This window comes from Ictalurus punctatus, chromosome 10 (genome assembly GCF_001660625.3).
Source record: "Ictalurus punctatus breed USDA103 chromosome 10, Coco_2.0, whole genome shotgun sequence".
NCBI lineage: Eukaryota > Metazoa > Chordata > Actinopteri > Siluriformes > Ictaluridae > Ictalurus > Ictalurus punctatus.
The window spans coordinates 29,800,001-29,817,253 of record NC_030425.2 but is presented as its reverse complement, the minus strand read 5'-3'; the positions used below and the strand labels follow the sequence as shown (position 1 = coordinate 29,817,253).

Here is a 17,253-nt window from a genome sequence, read left to right as displayed (position 1 = left end):
AGGAAGTGCTCAGCGCAGGACCTGGTTCTCAGCTGAACTATGAACCAAATGTTAAGATTGATTGCGTGCGTTTAGACCAGGTTATGGTGTTCTCGAAACAGAGGCCACATCCGCTGCAACCTCCTCCTCCTGCTGCTGCTGCTGCTGCCACGCAGAACCATGGCTTGATCAATCCCAGATGTTTTAGTGTTGTACTACAGAAGAGAGAGAGAGAGAGACTGCTCTTGGAGGGAAAAAAACAAAAACAAAACTATGGTTAGAACTTGTTAGTGTCTCCAGTATACTCTGGCGCACACACACACACACACACACACACAGACACACACACACACTTTCCTTATCTTGTCCTGTCCAAGTGATTTGGAGCGACTAGCTTGCAAATTTAAAACGTGAGGCCCTGCTTTACCCTCTCTGTCGTTTCTCTGTCTCTCTCTCTCTGCAGATCTTCGGAGCCCTGATTATGGGCTTTGGACTCTGGATCCTCCTGGACAATCAGAGCTTCATTGCAGTCTTGCGTAAGTATTTCCGTTCCTCGGGATCTTCTCCGTGTGCGAAACAGAATCTGTCGTTTCGAATAAGCTGGTGTTTTGTTAACCCGAATAAAACGAGCCCCTTTTCATTTGCTCTGCGCGTCCTTGTAATTTCATTCTCGTCAAGAAGTGATGAGAGGACCCACTCCTTTTTTTTTCCCCTTTTTTCTCTTCCATCTTTCTTTTTTTCTTTACTCTTTCATTAGCGGCAGCTCCCGTTAGCTCTCGTCCTGCCTATCTGACTCACGATGTTGTGACTCGGCCTTGTGTAGGACCGTTTTACACGACCATCTGTGTCTGACTTTTTTTGTTTGTTTGATGAGTACCGTTGCTTGCGACGTCATGTGATGTAGGCTGCAGGAGTTTCTCATCACCCCCTTTGTGCAATAACACACAAGCACACACACACACACACAGATCTGTTTTCCATCCTGAAAGCTGTTGCAGAGAGGTCAGTGGGTCTGTGTTCTAAGGAGGCTGTGAACTAGAGCCTGGGTTCACGAGTGGCGCGGATAACTGGGCCGGCAGCACGAGTGTGACGTAACGCTACAGTTGCAATCAAAATTATACCACCCCCCCCACCCCCACCCCCCCTATCGCAAATCAGGTTTATTGTGAAAATGTACAGATTTTCAGCTGTTTGCGAGGAACAAATCAAACAAAGGCGAGTGAAATAGTTCGACACGACGAACGCTTAAAGCGGTTTCCCCAAATTCAACCGAAATTACAACTTATAATGACTACTCCAGCTTCATAATTATTTACCCCCCTGAATAGAATCCCGCACAAATATTCAGAACAGGTGTTGTCTCAAGCACACCTGATATAAACTAATCAAGAGCTTCATTAGCTGCAGCAGGCGTGGTTGAGCTGGAACACATGAAACACCTGAACTGGCTCGGGGCAGAAAATGTATGGAATACCTGGACGGGGCAGAAAAAGGAAGCTATCGACGGCTGCAAGCAGATTTGTGAGAAGGCAGGATGTGAAAAACCCTCGAGTGACTGTAAAAGACCTGCAGCGAGACCTGGTGTAACAGGCGCTGAGGTTTCAGTGAGCGCAGTAAGGAGCGTACTAAACGCAGAAGGTTCCCTTGCCAGAACTCTACCCGAGGCAGTGCGCAGGTGCTCTGGCCGCGCCACACTGGTCTCATTTAACCGCTCGCTCATTAGCATGCGTCACGTCAGCTCTCGGATCCATGTTAGTCATCGGCGTGAACGAGTTTGGTGAGCGACTCTGTCTGAGCAGGAGAAGAACAGAGCCGTCTCTTTTCCACACATCAGCTAGAGTACGGCTGAAGGCTCGGTTGGCACGGTCGACGTTACGCTTTTGATGATGGCTCTGGACTCAAACTGAAGTTAATGCAGAACATCTCAGAGATCGAAGCACACTTATGAAAAAAAAAAAAAAACGTTCATGTTCTTTCATGCTGAACAGAACTGCAGCGTAACTGAGGCTACGTCCACGTTAATCCGGATCGATCCAGAAACAGCATTTTTGTTTTAATACGTTCTCCGTCTATCCATAAATCCATTAAAAAAATGTTATTTTATTTTATGTAAATGTAATAATTCATGCAGTAGAGGGTTACGTCAGGTTCCTCTCCAAAAATTTTCCACATGTCCTCACGGCTTCGGTTCTTACCTGCTGTTCGTTATATAGTTATAACCCTGGTTTATCTTACAGTACAATATGTGATTAAATGTCTACAGAGGCATTACGAATACGTTTCGAAAGTTTGTGCACCCCTGAACTTTACACACGTACTATGTGCTTGTTGAACATCTCATTCCAGATTTATCCTACCCTTCCCCCTTCCCCTCCCCCCACCCCCTTTGCTTTCCCACTCTTCTGGGAAGGCTTTCCACTAGATTTAGGAGCGTGGCTGTGAGGTAAAGAGCATTAGTGAGGTCGGGCGCTGATGTCGGGGGTTCAGTCGGTGATCCAGTCCATCCCAAAGGTGTTCAGTGGGGTTGAGGTCAGGGCTCTGTGCAGGAGTTCTTCCTTGTGAAGGTCAGGTGCCAACATACTTCATATAGTGTATTTATAGCTGTTCACCATCACAACTTCAAATATACTCTGAACAGGCCACGGTGATGAGCGGCAAACTACAAGTGACGCGACCGAACATACAGTACACGTTGTAAGCTTTCTCTTTGTTAATCGACGAGCAGTGATTAAACCGACGTGAGGGATTTCCTCCACTGTCATGATAGGAGCAAAAACGCCTCCGTGTCTCCACGCGCCGTATTTCACCAGACAGACACATTCCTGCAGTCAGCGATAGCTACCGGACGTTTGTTGGTTCTCTCAGGGATCGCTTGTCTGTTCTCTCAGAGCACCCCCCCCCTTTCTTTCTCTCTCTCTCTCTCTCTCTGTCTCTCTTTCCATGAGAGGAAAAGAAAGCAAGTTTACAGAACGCTATTGTTTCTCTGATCCAGCCGCTAGCAGCCTTCGCAGTTCTACTGATCCCCAGAGAATCGCCACGTTTCCGCTACCGCACCGAGCGACCGAGGCTGAACACACACAAACGCAAAGAACACGTGTGTGAAACTGCGTACAGCATGGGAACATGGTCACGTCTGCAGATTTCCCTCTACAGATTCAGATTCTCTCAGCCATAAATCTGAGAAAGAGCCCTGCGAACAATTTTTCCACTAAAGCTCGTTTCCCGAATGCTCCGAGGTCGTGGCGTTGAATTCGGCGGTTAAGCTTGCAGAAAGCAAATTGCTTTTGTTGAACGAGTTCTCAAAAGGCTTTAACAGTTATTTGGCTCTTGTTGCTGGAATTTTATGGAGGCAAACTCTTGAGAATAATTAGTACCACATGTTTTTGGGGTCCCCTGCCCCTCCCCTCCATGAAACGTTGTTTAGATCAGACAGTAACACGTTCTGTCATCTGTAACGAACTGATCTAGAGCTGTACGATATAATATCGATATCATGATAAATTATATCACAATACGACTCTAACATGTTAAAACACATCCCTAAGTGCAATTACATGAGTGGGAAATGCCTTATAAAGGATTCATAACATGTTGAGCATATAACATTAAGGCTATAACAGTACATCTAGCAATCTTTTATTCCTCTTACACACAGCAGTTTTCCCAAGGATTACAATTTGTAATTTATTAATAGCTAACACATTGTACTTTTTATCCATTTATGGTTACTTATAATGTCTGTAAAACAAGTTCATTTCTGTCTCAGACACCAGAGACTCCTTACCGAAAACGTCACCATGACAACAATTACAGGTTTCTCTTTGTTAAACAGTGGTACTTTAAATAAATAAATAAATAAATAGGAGTTTATTATTAGCTTTAGTTTACGTCGATCCCTGTGAATGAGCTGTTACTATAGAAACTGTTAGAAAGAGCGCAGTGTGATTTGCAGCTGCAGAACTACAAATGAATCAACACCACCTGACCAATCAGAATTGAGTATTTAACTAATATATGGCTGGCGATCTTCGTCGACTTTTTAATTACAAAGTACATTTAGTCAACGTTTTTTAACGTGCTGACCGACTGGCGCGGAGTTCCACGAGGCTCTTCAGACCCGTCGCCGTGCTCGATCGAATGCATCATTAACGCCTCCTCGGTGTTTGCACGCTCGTCGGTGAGATAACCGGATAAGAGACGCACTTTGGACTGGTACTGCAGATTACATCAGGTGGTTATGTCACACTGTTGTGTCGTAGCTCTTTTATAGAGCGACTGTACACTGCGCTATTGTTCAGAGAGGCAGCGGTGGGGATGGTGGTGATGTACTCACCACGGAGCAGGCATACAGGAAGGCGAGTAGGAGTGACCGCTAACTGAATGCGAAAGTGTGACGTCATCGGGGTTTAGCAGTGAGGATTAGGGGCGGCCCCACACTTCCTGCTCCTTTGCCGTGGAACCACCGTCATGTCCTCAGCTGTTTGTTTGTTTGAGTCATACACCGAGATATCTGGAGCTCTGACGTCCCTTTGTGGATCTGACTGGATGATTACCTCACCACTGACAGTCTACTGGTTCTCATCTCCTTTGTGTCCAGTTTTCGACTTTCTTGGCCAAACACCATGTTTCCTCGCAGCCTCTGTTTGTAATCCCCAGGTGATTCATGCTGACGGTTCGCGACGGCACTACACAGACTTTTCCTTACAGATAGTGAAACTGAAACCTTCAGAATCAGCTGAAAGCGATTGTTTTCTTTAAAAGGGGTTTTTTGGGGTTGTTTGGTTTGTTTTTGGTAACTTTACAGTTAAACTCTTTCACTTGCACACACAAATCACTTACTGTGCAAATATAAGAAAATATAAAGTGTAAATATGATTAAAAATCAATCCCAACAACAACACAAACAGTCAAGTCTCTTTGTATGTAAACATTTCCAGTTCCAAAAATACATTTTCCAAATTCAATTCCAAGTTTGCAATTTGTTACAGGAATTGATATCTGATATGTTTGGGGCTTTCCCCCTCACAATATCCAATCTAATCCAATCCAATCCATTTTTTTTCCAATATCTGATAGAGTATCCAATCAGTTCCATCTCTACTAACAATTTTAAAACTTTTTTTTATTTTTTACATTTTTTAAAAAGAGATGACAAGGTCATTCCCAGAAAACTCTTTTTAAGAAAGTAAGAACAAATTGTGTTTCCTTTTGTTTTTGTTTGGTACAGTACGGCTGGGGATTTTGGTAACAATTCGTAACACAATCCAGAATTAGTCAAATAAATATTTCTATGAAAAATTTTGAAAGATTTTTCTGAGTACCGGCCGACTGAGCCGCCATTAATCCTGTTTATTGACGATAAACCTGTCACCGGTTAAATACTCACAACACACTAAGCTCAGATTAAACTCGGATTAGGAACCCCAGCCGTCGGTATCTCCTCAGGGCGTACAGTTTAATTTAACGCACGATACGTGTCCCTAGAAGGCGGCCGTGACCTCCTGATCCGGACCCCCCGAGCGCGGTTTGTATTCTAACCGTACCAGATGTGGACAACAGAACAAAATAAAGTATCCACAATAAAATAGCGGCTGTAATAAGATCGTCTGGAACTTCAGAAATGTCACATGGAAACAGATTTCATTTCTACAGTTGCTCCAAAGGGCCTATGGCCTCGCTTTTTGCTGGTCGGTCAGAGAAAAATCCAACCACAGCGGTTAAAATAGTGACACATCTGGGGCGTGGCCACGACATGCTTCGAGACACAGATCTGAAAACATGTCCGATATGATCCATCCATTCAGACCTGTGTGTAATGTTTGTGTACGAGTATTAGAGTCACTTCAAACGTTAATATTCAAACACGTTCAATTATTAATCCGGTTTAAAATTTGTATGGATTTTATTCTAGCGTCGGACGAGTGAACTTTCACGTTTGTGTCGTAATGTATGGGAGGCCAAAACTACACGTGTATATTTTCTGTAAATTTACATAAATTTGAACATCATTCAAATCACGAACGTCAGTTGGACATCACTAAATTATCATTTATAAAATCTACATAGAACTGTCTAACACTAAGCTACCCACGCTAGATTAACGCGTAATATTCGACTACATTCGAATATTAATTACGTGTCAAATTTGCATAAATCTTGTACTAGCCTCAGTGAAGTACACGATCACAACACGGGAGGTGAAACTCGCCCGTTTAAACGGCGGAAACACGCACGCCACTTTTCAGCTGTTCAGCTGGGCAAGGGGCGTGTCTCCAAAACTTTGACTAGAAGTCTAGTCGGACAAATTCGAATTTGGATTTTCACGTTCGATTATGTAAATAAAATAGATCAAATAAACAAAACAAAACTTTTCTGTAACTTTTAACTGGTGTATAGAAACGCGCGAATCTGAAACAATTCGAATATGCATTTCATACCTTTTTGAATGCGTAGATATCCAAGAAAACTCTGACATTTTGTATGGTATAAAACGTATGACGTGAAAATTGCTTGTTTAGACAACGATCCGAATATTTCGTGAATAGTTTGCTAGTTACGTGGTCACGTTTATTTTTTAATTTGCTTGCAATAACAACAGCTGGAACATGTTCGTGGGGTTCTTGTGGTTGTCTTGTGACCGATACTGCCCCCTGTTGACCGGCCACTATAAGTACATCAAGTGACAAGGGGGCATTTTGCTAAAAGCTTTGTTGTTCTAGATATTGTGTTAGTCAAGTAGAAGTAAAACATTTGAACGTGGTATTTTTTAAATAAATTTGCATATTATTTGAATATGGAAATGAGTTTGAACAGCCCTGTTGTCTGTTCCCCGCTCATTTACACTTTTGTACTGTTTTGTTTTTTTTTGTAGAAGACTCCTCTACAGAACTGAAGGTGGGCTCATACATTGTGGTTGGTGTCGGTGGCTTCACCATGCTGATGGGATTCCTGGGCTGTCTGGGAGCGATCTACGAGATCCGTTGTCTGCTTGGACTGGTAACACACACACACACACACTCACTCACTCATATAAACAATATACAAATGTTTCATAATGTTAAAGAAATCTCTTACTATGGAAGCTTTTTGTTAACGCATTCAGTTTGAAGCTGAATATGAAGAGATTTAGTGACTTGTTTGAACATGAACTCTACTGAGAAAACGATTTGACTCTGAGTCGACTCCTTGCAGGAAGTGAATCACTTTTGGAGTGCTGCTACTTTTTTTTTGTGTGGACTCATTATTTATAAAATAATTTATTGAGCGCAGACCCCATCTTTGTACTCTGTTGATTTAAAAAAAAAAAAAAAAAAAATTTGATCCCTTTTTGTTTCGCTTGCTAATGTGCATTGTGAAAGCAAACCAACCTAAATAGCAAACAAATCAAAAGAATCAAATTCTCTCTGAAAGTGCTGTTCATGCTAATCAGACCAGTTTATATACAGAAATTGCATGAATTATTTATCAAATGTGGTCTGCGTAGTGTGACGCAACTTTGAAAAGATCTGTAGAACCTTGTTTAGCAGCGATACCATCCACCAGGTGATGCCTACAGCAGCTAGTCAGACTTGTATGTCAGTGTGGGGGAATTTTAGACTTTTCCTGCCTTAAAAAAAAACAAAGCATTTTTCACTTCATCAGTGTTGGAATTAAACGTTACTTATTAACGAGTGTATCATAAAAATGCAGGTCACACACAGGCGCGAGCTGTTTGTAATCTAATCCTGAGCGGATCAGATTACACGCGAGACTTTCTGTTTGGGACTTCATACGCAGACACGCATCGTTAATCTCCTGATGTGTCTCTGATCCACAGTACTTCACTCTCCTGCTCCTCATCCTCCTCGCCCAAGTGGTTACTGCGGTACTCATCTTTCTCCAGCGTGACCAGGTGAGTGACCTCATCGCCAAGGCAGCCATTTTCTGCCTTGTTTGTTTGTTGGTTTGTTTGTTTATTTAATTCTATACCCAGAATAAAGAATGCTCCACGTGGACAGATGCTTCACATGTGCCTCAGCTGGAGATGTTAGAGTCTCAGGACTGGATTTTCCAGTATGGCTTTCATTGCTTGGCTTTGTTTATTCAGGTTACAAGAACAATGGAGGGGAGGAGGGAGGAAAGCGCTCGAGGGAAAACTTGCTTTTGTCCTTGCTCAGAACTTATAAACACGCTGCCCCCTATTGCACGCATGGCGTAATTACACTAGCACTCCATGCCAGCGAGTTGGACGATATGGTTTTGCAAACAGATCTCCGATCTCTGACATTATCAGCATAAATTTCCCCACTTTGGACTTTCTTCAAACTTTCCACTCAAGTGTTTAAGTATGGGATTTAAAAAAAAACCCATCATCACCACCATTGTTTTCTTTTTTCCCCCCTTTTCAAAATGCCACAATACCTCGTTATCTTTTCCGATATTGATAACCGATACTACAGCCTTGAGTCTCGGGTGATATCGATATCCTGTGTGATATGTGTTTTTTTTTACTTTAAAAACTTTTAATACAGGAACAATACCTGTCTAAAAACACTAGGATTGATAATCAACAAGACTGCTTCCTGTTTCCCGGTTATAAATTGGCTTCCGTTCATACTTGAGCTCCCCAGTAATCGTCTGGGAATTGTACTTTGGTACGGTTTCATCTTCTTGGCATTTCAGCTCCTTCTACTTGATGAATTAGTCAGCACTGTGGTTTCAGGAACACATCTCTCTCTCTCTCTCTCTCTCTCTCACACTCACTCACACACACACACACACACACACACGCACACACACACACACACACGCAGTGATGGTGGGATTCTGCCAACTTCATGTCTTTCCTCGTCCATGAAGGGAAACATGTGGCCAGGATCTCCAGTAAGGCGAGTATTCATCTTAGAGACAGATATTATTCCAGATTTATCTAGCTATTAAAGAAGGATTTGGATTCAAATGTAAGAGTTTCTGCCAGCTGGAGACGCGTAACTGCAGAGCAGGAGATTTTCCAGTGTAAATATCCTTCCAATATGCTTATTTTCTCTCATGTTCACATCGCACAGAGGTTTACGTGGTTCAGACCGAGTTCATGTGAGGTCAGATTTTTTTTCTTTCTTTCTTTTTCTGAGTTTCGTCTACAGTCAACTTTCTTTGGAAACTGTAAAAGAATGGAAAGTTTTTTTTTTGTTTGTTTTTTTTAAAACCCCCCGAAGTTTTTCATATCTAACTAGAAAAAAAAAGTTCTCATAATAACTTTTGATACACTAATTTTATAGTATTTTCTCTCAGAGGTATAAAATGAGTCAAAATCAGTGGTCACTCTCTAAAATAAATAAATAAATATGTGTGTGTGTGTGTATATATATATATATATATATATATATATATATATATATATATATATATATATATATATAATATATGATATGTATTGACGATAAAGGCTATTTTATAGTTTAAAACCGTCTGACGATCAGGGCCGATTATATCCTGTCAATCAAAAGAGGGCGAGAAAACCCGTGGATTTGGTGCTGTGTGTGAAGATGATGTCTCGTGTGGAATGACGATAAAACTGCAGTGCGTAATCTCTGCACTGATAACATTTTACACCGGAAGTGAGCAGCAGTGAAGCGGAGTTTCAGCGTTGAGTCTAAATTTTTACATATTTATTTGTTTATTTTTACCCTATCTGTGTGTGTGTAATGCTTGTAAACGTTCATTCATATAAAAGAAAAACAGTTTACTACTTTAAAACTTTGTCTGAGAATCCAATTTTAAACCTGTATTGTGCAAACAAACGGATAGATAGATGACAACACTATAAACACATTCTTAATGTTCTGAGTGGGATTTGTTTACTTTATGTATTGATTTTTTTGCTCATTTTCATCACGGGTGCCAATAATTCTGGAGTTGGCTCTATTCAAGCTCGTAGTTTATTTCGGATTTATATACTCGTTGTTCTGTTTTTGTTTAGTTTTGTTTTCTTGCTTCATAATAAAATCATTTTCCTCCTGTTCAGGACGTTAAATTCTGCAGGACTTGAACTTGATTCTTTTAGCACACTCGTAGTTTTGAATGTGAACTAAAAGTCGATGGAGCTTCTGAAAGGAACGCAGCTGGTCTGGTGCGGGTCTGGTGAAGTCACTTTTGTTTTTTTTTTCCCCCCGTTCTTACAGCTGAGGCACACGACGGCCGACATAGTCAAAAAACTTGTGGAGAACTACCAGGGACAGAACAAGACCGCAGAGCACGCCTGGGACTACATCCAGAGGAATGTGAGTAAAGAAGAAACAAAGAGGAAATGTCCGTTTCAACGACGGGCCACGACGTGGCGATACTTTTCAGTCGAAGTTGAAGGCTAAGTTAGCGTTCTCTTATAAATAAGAGATAAATAAATAATAAAATTAGTGCTGTGCAGAGAACGTAACGCACTGAAAAGTAAAACCATTGCGCTGCTCTTTCAGAGAACGGTCTCTACGATGAAGAAGAATCAGCAAGGGAGGTTTTTTAAAAAAATTTAAAGAAATAAAAGCTGACTTTTTGTCTGAAGTGAATGTATTTCCCTGTTTCATTAGTGCATTGTAGTTGTGCTACACTGAAATGCAATTGCTCTCCTAATCACAGCACTAAGGACTGCAAAAGCCCTGATATACAAGCTGTGAAATGTTTTTTAAAGGGCTATATAATTGGTTTGACTTAGTAACTTGTTATTTCAAGATATTACCTTGTTGTTTTGACTTTAAATCGTTATTTTGACTTAGTAACTCGTTCAGTTATATTCTATACAGTTATTATAAGTCAAAATAAAGTGAAATAGCTTGTGAAATTTGTTAGTAACGACTTAGCAAGTTAAAATAATGAGTTAAAAAATGTTAGTAAGTTAAAATAATGAGAGCATAATTTAAAATGACTTGGTACGTCAAAATTACAAAAGCCAGAACCTTTCTAAGGGAAAATTATGAAATACTTAGTAAGTAAAAATTAGACACTAAAATTTAGATACTAAGTTAAAAGCGAGGTACTAAGTCAAAATTATGAGATCTGTGTTAAGTAAAAACAAATACTAATGTTATGAGCTACTTAATAGATTAAAAGCAAGATACTAAGTCAAAATGACGAAATACGAATTAAGTAAAAACAGATACTAAAAGCGAGATAGTATCTTGCTTTTAATTTACTATCTCGTAATTTTGACTTGGTAAGTTAAAAGCCAGATACTAAGACAAAACTATGACATACTTCTTAAACTTAAAGAAATGCGATATTAAGTCAAAATATTGAGATACTAGTAAGTTAAAATTGCGAGAAAATATCTTGAAATAGCGAGTTAGTTAAAATGACAGCAGTATGTATATATATATATATATATGTATATATATATATATATAAAACTTGCAGTCCAGTGCTTCCATAAAGAAGAATCTTGTAGAATATTATGTTTGGTTTTATCTGGAAGTCTAGTTACTGGGTTTAAGGCTTTTTTTGTTTGTTTAAACTTTTGTTGTTGTGGTTGTTTTATATGAAATAGCTGTTTTAAAAACACCCGAGATCCCAGTTATAAAAAAGGCAGCAAGCTTGAGAGCTTCACAGCTTTGATGAATTATGACTGATGATAGAAGTTGACTTTTTTGTCTAAGCCTTTACTCTATTTTCTTTGTATTTCTGTCTTCATGCTGTATGTGTGTGTGTGTGTGTGTGTGTCCCAGATGCACTGCTGTGGCTGGATTAATCCTGAAGACTGGCAGAGCAACCCTGTGATCAACAGCTCTCTGATGTTGTACCCCTGCTCGTGTCAGAACAACTCCGTCACGGGAGAGAACACCACAGACGGCAGCTTCTGCAAGGCTCAGTCTTCTGATTGGCCCGTTTACGACTCGGTATCTTCCTCACACACATGCCATAGATGCACACCATAACGCTACATTCAATTATTCATTAATAATAATAATAATAATAATAATAATAATAATAATAATAAAGTTACAGTAATAATACATTACAAACAACACAACTTTTTAATACAATTTTTAATGTTTAAAATATCACTACTCAATCTAGATTTCATGACGGGTGCCAATAATTCTGGAGTTGACGGTATTTTAGCTCACGCTTTAATGCGGCGTTTCTGATTTCCTGCTCCCCTTAAAGTTACGGCTTTTATCTCTGACACTGGAGACTCCTTCCGTAAACGTCTCCGTACGGAATCATATCAACATGCACGTCACCGCGAACGAGCTGTTACTATAGAAACGGTAACGCGTTAATATAAACCTGCGGTGTGCAGCTGCACTAGTCAGAGCCGCTGTTAAAGAAAATGAATCCACACCTTCTGACCAATCAGAATCCAGAACTCAACAGTGATGTTAATTTATCAAACCCTTTATACCTGCCTTCATGAACTTTGTTTACTTAATCCGTGACAAGTCTATAGTTCAGGATCATTGAGAGATTTTTTTTTTGCATTTACTTTGTTGTTTTTGTTTGTTTGTTTATTTGTTTGTTTGTTGTTGTCGTTGTCATCATAGTCATGTTGAATGTCTGCTCATCTTTGTGCTCCACTCAGGGTTGCATGACCCATGTGGAGAGCTGGCTCTTCACCAACTACGGAGTCATTCTGGGAATCTGCCTCGGGGTGGCTGTTATTGAGGTATTGCTTACGTCCTGTTCTCTCTCTCTCTCTCTCTCTCTCTCTCTCTCTCTCTCTCTCTCTCTCTCTCTCTCTCTCACACACACACACACACACACACACACACACACACACACACACACACACACACACACACACACACACCCTATTCAGATCAACTTTATTGTCGTTATAATTTAGCTAGCCTAACTGTAATTGTAAGTGTAATTTAGCTGTATAACTAACACGGGATAGGACATTAAGTGAGTAGTTTTTAACATTTAGCTCAGTTTTAGGGGATTAGTGGGATCTGATCATCATTCACTGTGTTCAGTAATGTGTGACTGTTAAATAATAACTGAAATTGTAAATGGTCTGCACTTATAGCACTTATATAGCGCTTTTATCCAAACCGCTTTACACCGTGTCTCATTCACACACACCAATGGTAGCAGATATAACATGCAAGGCGCTAACTTGCCATCAGGAGCAACTTGGGGTTCAGTGTCTTGCCCAGGGGCACTTCGGCATGTGGAGTCACGTGGGCCGGCAACACTATGATTAGTGGAACAGCCCGCTCTACCACCTGAGCAGGAAACACACGGAAACAGTTCATTAATTCACTTTGTCCTGGGTGAAAATGATCATAGAACCATTCTGTGTGAGTGAGCGTGTGTGTGAGTGTCTGCACATGTGTGTGAGTGTATGTGCGAGTGTGAGTGTGTGTGCCGTCCTCGTTTCTTCTCGGCTCGGTGAATAACGATCGTTTCTCCCGCAGCTCCTCGCCATGATCCTGTCCATGGGCCTGTGTAAGAGCGTGCACCAAGAAGACTACACCAAAGTGCCGAAGTATTAAAGAAGAAACACACACACACACACACACACACACACACACACACACACACACACACACACCTTTACATTTAAAATATATTGACCTTCTCTGCATAGTTTTTTTTGTTTGTTTCTTGTTGTTTTTTGTTTTTTTTTTTAAAGAAACTTGCCCCAAACAAACCCAAACGAAGCTCTAGAAATTGTGGAAAAATCCTAAACGTGTGCAGAGCACCGTGACGTGTGTAACGTGTTCTGCTTTGTTTAGTTCACCACGTTAGCCTCCAGTAAGTTAAAACGTGCACCTTCTGTCGTGAGCTTGTGTTCACAACATCGTCACCTAAAACTTCCTGGACGAAGGAAGGAAAAGCGTTGGAGCCTTTCTCTCAGCGCTCCTCTTCACACGCGCTCCGAGCTAACGACGTCGACTGCATGACACGTCTTTTCTTTTTTCCATTTCTACATCAGTAGTGGTGGTGTTATTGTTGTTGTTTTTGTTGTTGTTCATGTGTATATAATTTTGCGATGCTTTAATTAGCATGTTTCGTGGTTAGGACGGGCTGTCACTCTTTAAAAATCTTTTCTCCAGTTATAGTTGTTGTTTTGTTGTTGGCTTTTTTATGTACAGATTACGTATTTTTTACATTTTGGATTTTTTTTGGACATTATTATTATTATTATTATTATTATTATTATATATTTTTTCTGATTTCCTGATTTTATCTGTGATTTCATCACCTTGTTTCTAATCCTGTTGCTTTCATGTCGCTCGCTTTCGCTTGTGACTCCTTTTGGTGTTTTATGAAAGAAGACGTTTTGAAGATTAATCTCTTTAATTGTAACCCGTACACTAGGACTCCTATGTATGCACTCTGTTTTGAGGGAAAGAAAATATAAGCAAACAACAAAAAAAACCTGATGAACCTTAAAATGAAGTCTTATTATTATTATTATTATTATTATTATTATTATTGTTTGAGATTTTTCCTTTTTTTCTAGACTTTTTTTGTATATTTGAAGAAAGGAAATGGATGGAAATACAGTCGGAACATCCCGTGTTTTGTTGAGAAATTATCCTAAGAAGTAAATCCTTCGAATTTTTTATGGCAAAGGAAATATAATCATCTTTTTTTTTTTTTTTTTATAAACCTCGAATACAGTTTTGACCGAGTGTGACTGTTAAACAAGAATAAAATAAGAATCTGTTACAATAAAGTGAACTCACCCAGATTTTGTTGTGTTTATTGTGTTTGTGATGATGGATGTTGTGTAGGTGATTCCACTGATACACACTAGATGGCAGTACTGGATATTCAGGGACATTTAAGCAAACGTACAGTACGTCTCTTTACTGAAATGTATTTATTTATTCCTCTTAATTTGAACCACTTTGACCTGATTTAAAGTTGTTTACACAGTACAGAGAAACCTCACTGAAATGATCTGAAGCACTAACTGTCTCCGGGTCTTATTTCTAAAAATGAAACCATGAATTCACACAGTACCATGTGAAACTGCGAGATGAGCTAATGGTGATTTAAATAAAAATACACATTGCAATTTCTAGACACAGCTTTATGAAGCAATGAGTTTATTTATTTCAAAACTAAAAAGTTTTCCTCCAGTCAAGGCCATTGATAAATCACTGATCTTTATACATTTGATCATCAAACTATGTTAAAATGTGTTAAATACTTCTGCCATATATATATATATATATATATATATATATATATATATATATATATATATATATATATATATATATATTTGTCAGAATTCACACATCGTCTAATTATTTAATGTAGCTGTTATCATCATTATTATTAAAGTGGACGATGTGCTTGAGGTTAATATCAACCAGGTTTACAGATTTCAGCAAAGTTTCCAGCCCAATTACATCTGGGGGAAAAAACACACCCAATAGACCTGAAAATAGTCCAAACATTTCGTGGGAGTCTCTTTCCCCTTGCATGAAAAAGTATTTCATTAACCACTCCACAATCCCCCTTACTCTTTCTTAATATTTGCAATATAACTTAGAATAGAAATGTTTCTCTACATCACAGACACACTGTCTGAACTTACGCTTTACCAGTTTGTGTGAGATTTATTACATTTAATTCAGATTATTTGCTATAAAACAAGATCTTAGTGGGAGATGAGTAGTTTTAAACTTGCTCAATCTGGCAACCCGGTCATTAAAGTTCCAGTCAGCGTTGGGCAGGATATATCCTGCCCCAATGGATCTTTATTAGCACTTGTTGCAGTTCCCACTTTTGACCACTAGGTGCAATGATGATAATCGTCTTATATCTGTCAAATAGCAACATTTATTACATCACTGGTGACTCAAAGCAGGTAATTATTATTGTAATAGAATGTAGAATGTATGGAGTTGTGAATCAGGACTTCATGAAGATTAATAATTGTTGAATGGCGAAACACGTAAATGTCGACGCTCTGCATGTCTCTATGGTTGAGACACCACTGGACAACGTGTTTAGTGTTTTTTTTTATTTCTTGTGGTTTGTATTTTAATGCCTCTGATGGGACGGAGCTCTTCCCCTCGTCCTGCTGCAACTGTAAAAGTAATATTTCCAGTTGTGCTGGCACACTTCACCCCTGTCCTGCACACTTCCACATCCTGTTTTCAGACAAGAGTGACCTTGCACACACACACACACACACATACACACTCGCACTGTGTTAGTTGACAGTCTTGGTGTATTGCAAGTTTGACAAGAATATTTTTTTTACAGATTTTTTTAAAAATGGCGTTTAAAAAAAAAAATTGAGATAAAATTGTTTATTAAGAAAATCTTTTCCACACTCCATCATCAGGATTCGAGTTAACTCTTTTGTGTCACTTTTTCGGGGGGGATGGAATGGGATTGGAATTTTTCTCTGGTGTGTTTTTTTTTTTTTTTTTTAGAAATAAAAGAAAAGAAACATCAACAGATGAAAAAGAAAAATTTAGTTTAGAAAAAAAAACAAAAAACCTCGAGTGATACTCAAGATTTAAATATCGTATCGAGTGATAAGGTTTAGTGATAAGGTTTCAGTATCGTATCGAGTGATAAGGTTTCAGTATCGTATCGAGTGATAAGGTTTCAGTATCGTATCGAGTGATAAGGTTTCAGTATCGTATCGAGTGATAAGGTTTCAGTATCGTATCGGAAGAAAAAGTGCCATTTTTTAGATTTATTACGGTATGCAGTGACAGTGATGTTTGAAGGCCAAGCTTTAACGAGCGCTGTGAGAAACTGTAGTCGACAGGAAGGAACAGACACACACATGAATACAGAACAAGGCTGTCCCACACACACATACACACACACACACACTCGTCCACAGCGGTTATCCTGTCTGAGTTAATCTAATTTCTCTGCACAGACGTGACTAATGAAGGAGAAGAGGAAGGTGAGTAATAGAAGAGAAAGTGAAGAACAGAAGAGCTGATTAGAGGAACTACATTAAAGACGATATTATTCTTGGAATAATTTCAGTCTCAGTTTATTACACACACAAATCCAGTAATGGCCAATTTCAGTATAAATGTTTTAGACATGAGAAGTTTTTGCTCAGGTCCGCTGTCAGTACCTAAGCGATCCACTCTGTGTTTCTGCTCTCAGGCACCGACGCGTAGGTTGCACCGCATGAACACGTGGATCTGTAGGGACTCTAGATGTTTATCTCATGGAGAGAGTGTGAAAGGTGAGCGAGAAGATGTCCAGCAACAGAAAACCCCTCCCACCAATTTCACTCCTTAAAGTGACACTTATAGTCCATGAAAAGTGTTTTATTCCTCTTAAACGACAGCAAATGAGCAA

General features: G+C 39.5%; 1 protein-coding gene across 3 annotated transcripts in view; it reads left to right on the top strand.

The window, feature by feature from the left end:
* cd82a (CD82 molecule a) overlaps window positions 1-14,650 on the top strand; it is a 31,210-nt gene extending 16,560 nt beyond the window's left edge. For all 3 annotated transcript variants that reach the window (XM_053683317.1, XM_047158317.2, XM_047158319.2), the window contains exons 3-9: window positions 443-515; window positions 6,851-6,975; window positions 7,796-7,870; window positions 10,140-10,238; window positions 11,670-11,840; window positions 12,527-12,610; window positions 13,368-14,650. In XM_053683317.1, coding sequence (XP_053539292.1) covers window positions 443-515; window positions 6,851-6,975; window positions 7,796-7,870; window positions 10,140-10,238; window positions 11,670-11,840; window positions 12,527-12,610; window positions 13,368-13,445 — 705 coding nt within the window. In that variant the 3' untranslated portion in view covers window positions 13,446-14,650. The remainder of the gene's footprint in view (window positions 1-442; window positions 516-6,850; window positions 6,976-7,795; window positions 7,871-10,139; window positions 10,239-11,669; window positions 11,841-12,526; window positions 12,611-13,367) is intronic.
* The last annotated feature ends 2,603 nt before the right edge of the window (window positions 14,651-17,253 follow it).